Source organism: Patiria miniata, unplaced genomic scaffold (assembly GCF_015706575.1).
Source record: "Patiria miniata isolate m_02_andy unplaced genomic scaffold, ASM1570657v1 HiC_scaffold_7, whole genome shotgun sequence".
Classification (NCBI taxonomy): Eukaryota; Metazoa; Echinodermata; class Asteroidea; order Valvatida; family Asterinidae; genus Patiria; species Patiria miniata.
In genome coordinates this window covers 29,492,384-29,494,164 of record NW_024037074.1, presented here as the reverse complement: position 1 = coordinate 29,494,164, position 1,781 = coordinate 29,492,384, and the positions used below count along the sequence as shown (strand labels likewise).

The following is a 1,781-nucleotide window of genomic DNA, read 5'->3' as shown; positions in this document are numbered from 1 at the left end:
TCTCAATTTAGACTTCGATTTAGACTTCAATTTAGACTAAGAGCGGATTCGTTTTAAATAATTCGGCGATGCTCGCCAAACTGTTACCTTAATTTTCGTCTCAGGAAAATGAATTCCCTTTAAAATGAGAATGTTTAAATCAAACTTTTCGAACTTGATCAGTGATGTTTGAGAAAATCTTCACATTTTTCACATGTTAATAATATATAAATTTATTTTCAATTTAAACGACGGCAAAGTTTCAAAAGTCTAATTCTAATTTAATTTCTTAATTTTCTCTGACCTCAATATTTTGTTTATATAATCTTTCCCTATTATTTTCTTTTTTTTATTTACTTTGTATTGTTATTCTTCACAGATGAACAATTACAGGGCAACCATTCTTTCAATCGCCCTCCTTCTGGGTAACTCTGTCAATCTCCGAGCTTCCGTTACTGGGCCGGTTCCCTCCTCGGACCGTGAGGGTCCTGCATCTCAGGTGTGTCAACAGTGCTGCCAGGGACCTGCCGCAATACCCGGCATACCAGGTCTGCCTGGACCAGTAGGGCCGATGGGGCCGTACGGTCAGCCGGGGTCAAAGGGCGATGCAGGACAGCAAGGTGAGATTGGGCCGATTGGACCTATGGGTGAGCGGGGAGCTCCTGGGAACACGGGGTTTAAAGGTGATGATGGGATTGGTCTGCCTGGCAAAATAGGTCCGAGAGGTGTACCAGGTATCGTTGGAAGAATCGGGGAAACTGGTGTCAAAGGTCAGAAGGGTGAGCCAGGACAAACACCAGACGGCTCCAACCAGCGGGTAGCATTCACCGTGGTGAGGACGAGCAGCTCGGATACCTCTACGAGTCGCGACACCCGTTTGCCCTTCCAGCAGACCCAGACGCTTTTGCCGGGTACCAGCTTCGATCTCGAGACTGGCACATTTACCTGTACAGTGCCGGGCACCTACGTGTTTACATTTTCTGTGCTTGAGTATACTTCAAGTACTACCCTTAACATACATCTAAAGAAAAACAGCGACTGGGTTGTCACTGGATATAGCGGGGATTCAACTAATCAAGAGCAGGTGTCGGGAAGCGCGGTGCTGGTGCTGCACCGTGAAGACACGGTGTATCTTACCGTACTCGGTCGGGCGGGTAGTGATTCATTTCACTTCACCTCATTCAGTGGCTTCCTCCTTTACCCCAAATAGTCAAACACAATAACCACGCCTAGTATATACACGATCACGCGCATCGCCGAATTTTCAATCGCTCCACCGTCTATCCGAAACAACATCTATAATGAGTAAGTGTAGAATTTAAATTCTTTCAATTTTATCAAAATAATTCAGTTGAATACTGTGTTACATGTACTTTAATAAGTGCATACGCAGATCGGTTTTACGGCATTGGATTAGTATGGTTTAGAGTGCTTAATAGTAGCACCGTATGGTATCGTTTAAGTATCATTTAATACAAATCTTACAGCCTACTTAAAAGTACTGACATTATATTATCCCGATTGAAAAGTTTGTATGTGCATCTAATAATGTAGATATAGAAGATGTGTCATTAAAAAGAAAATCGTATCGCATATTTTTTCCTTTTTGTTCGAATAAGGTAAACATTACTTTCACTGTCAAGCATACATTTTTTGAGAGATACCCTGTAATGCAAATGCATTTTGGTCATGGAGTTTTTTCTTTATATGAAATGAATTTAAAATCTGACTAGGCAGCCGACGATTAGTTTACCAAAGTTCAAATTCAAAATAAATACAAATCAATAAATCTGTAATTTGTA

At 41.4% G+C, this 1,781-nt stretch overlaps 1 protein-coding gene across 1 annotated transcript; it reads left to right on the top strand.

The window, feature by feature from the left end:
* The first annotated feature begins 358 nt into the window (after positions 1-358).
* On the top strand, positions 359-1,366 carry LOC119745099 (collagen alpha-1(X) chain-like). The gene has a single exon (XM_038221322.1). The coding sequence runs from the start codon at positions 359-361 to the stop codon at positions 1,187-1,189; it is 831 nt and encodes a 276-aa protein (XP_038077250.1). The 3' UTR covers positions 1,190-1,366.
* The last annotated feature ends 415 nt before the right edge of the window (positions 1,367-1,781 follow it).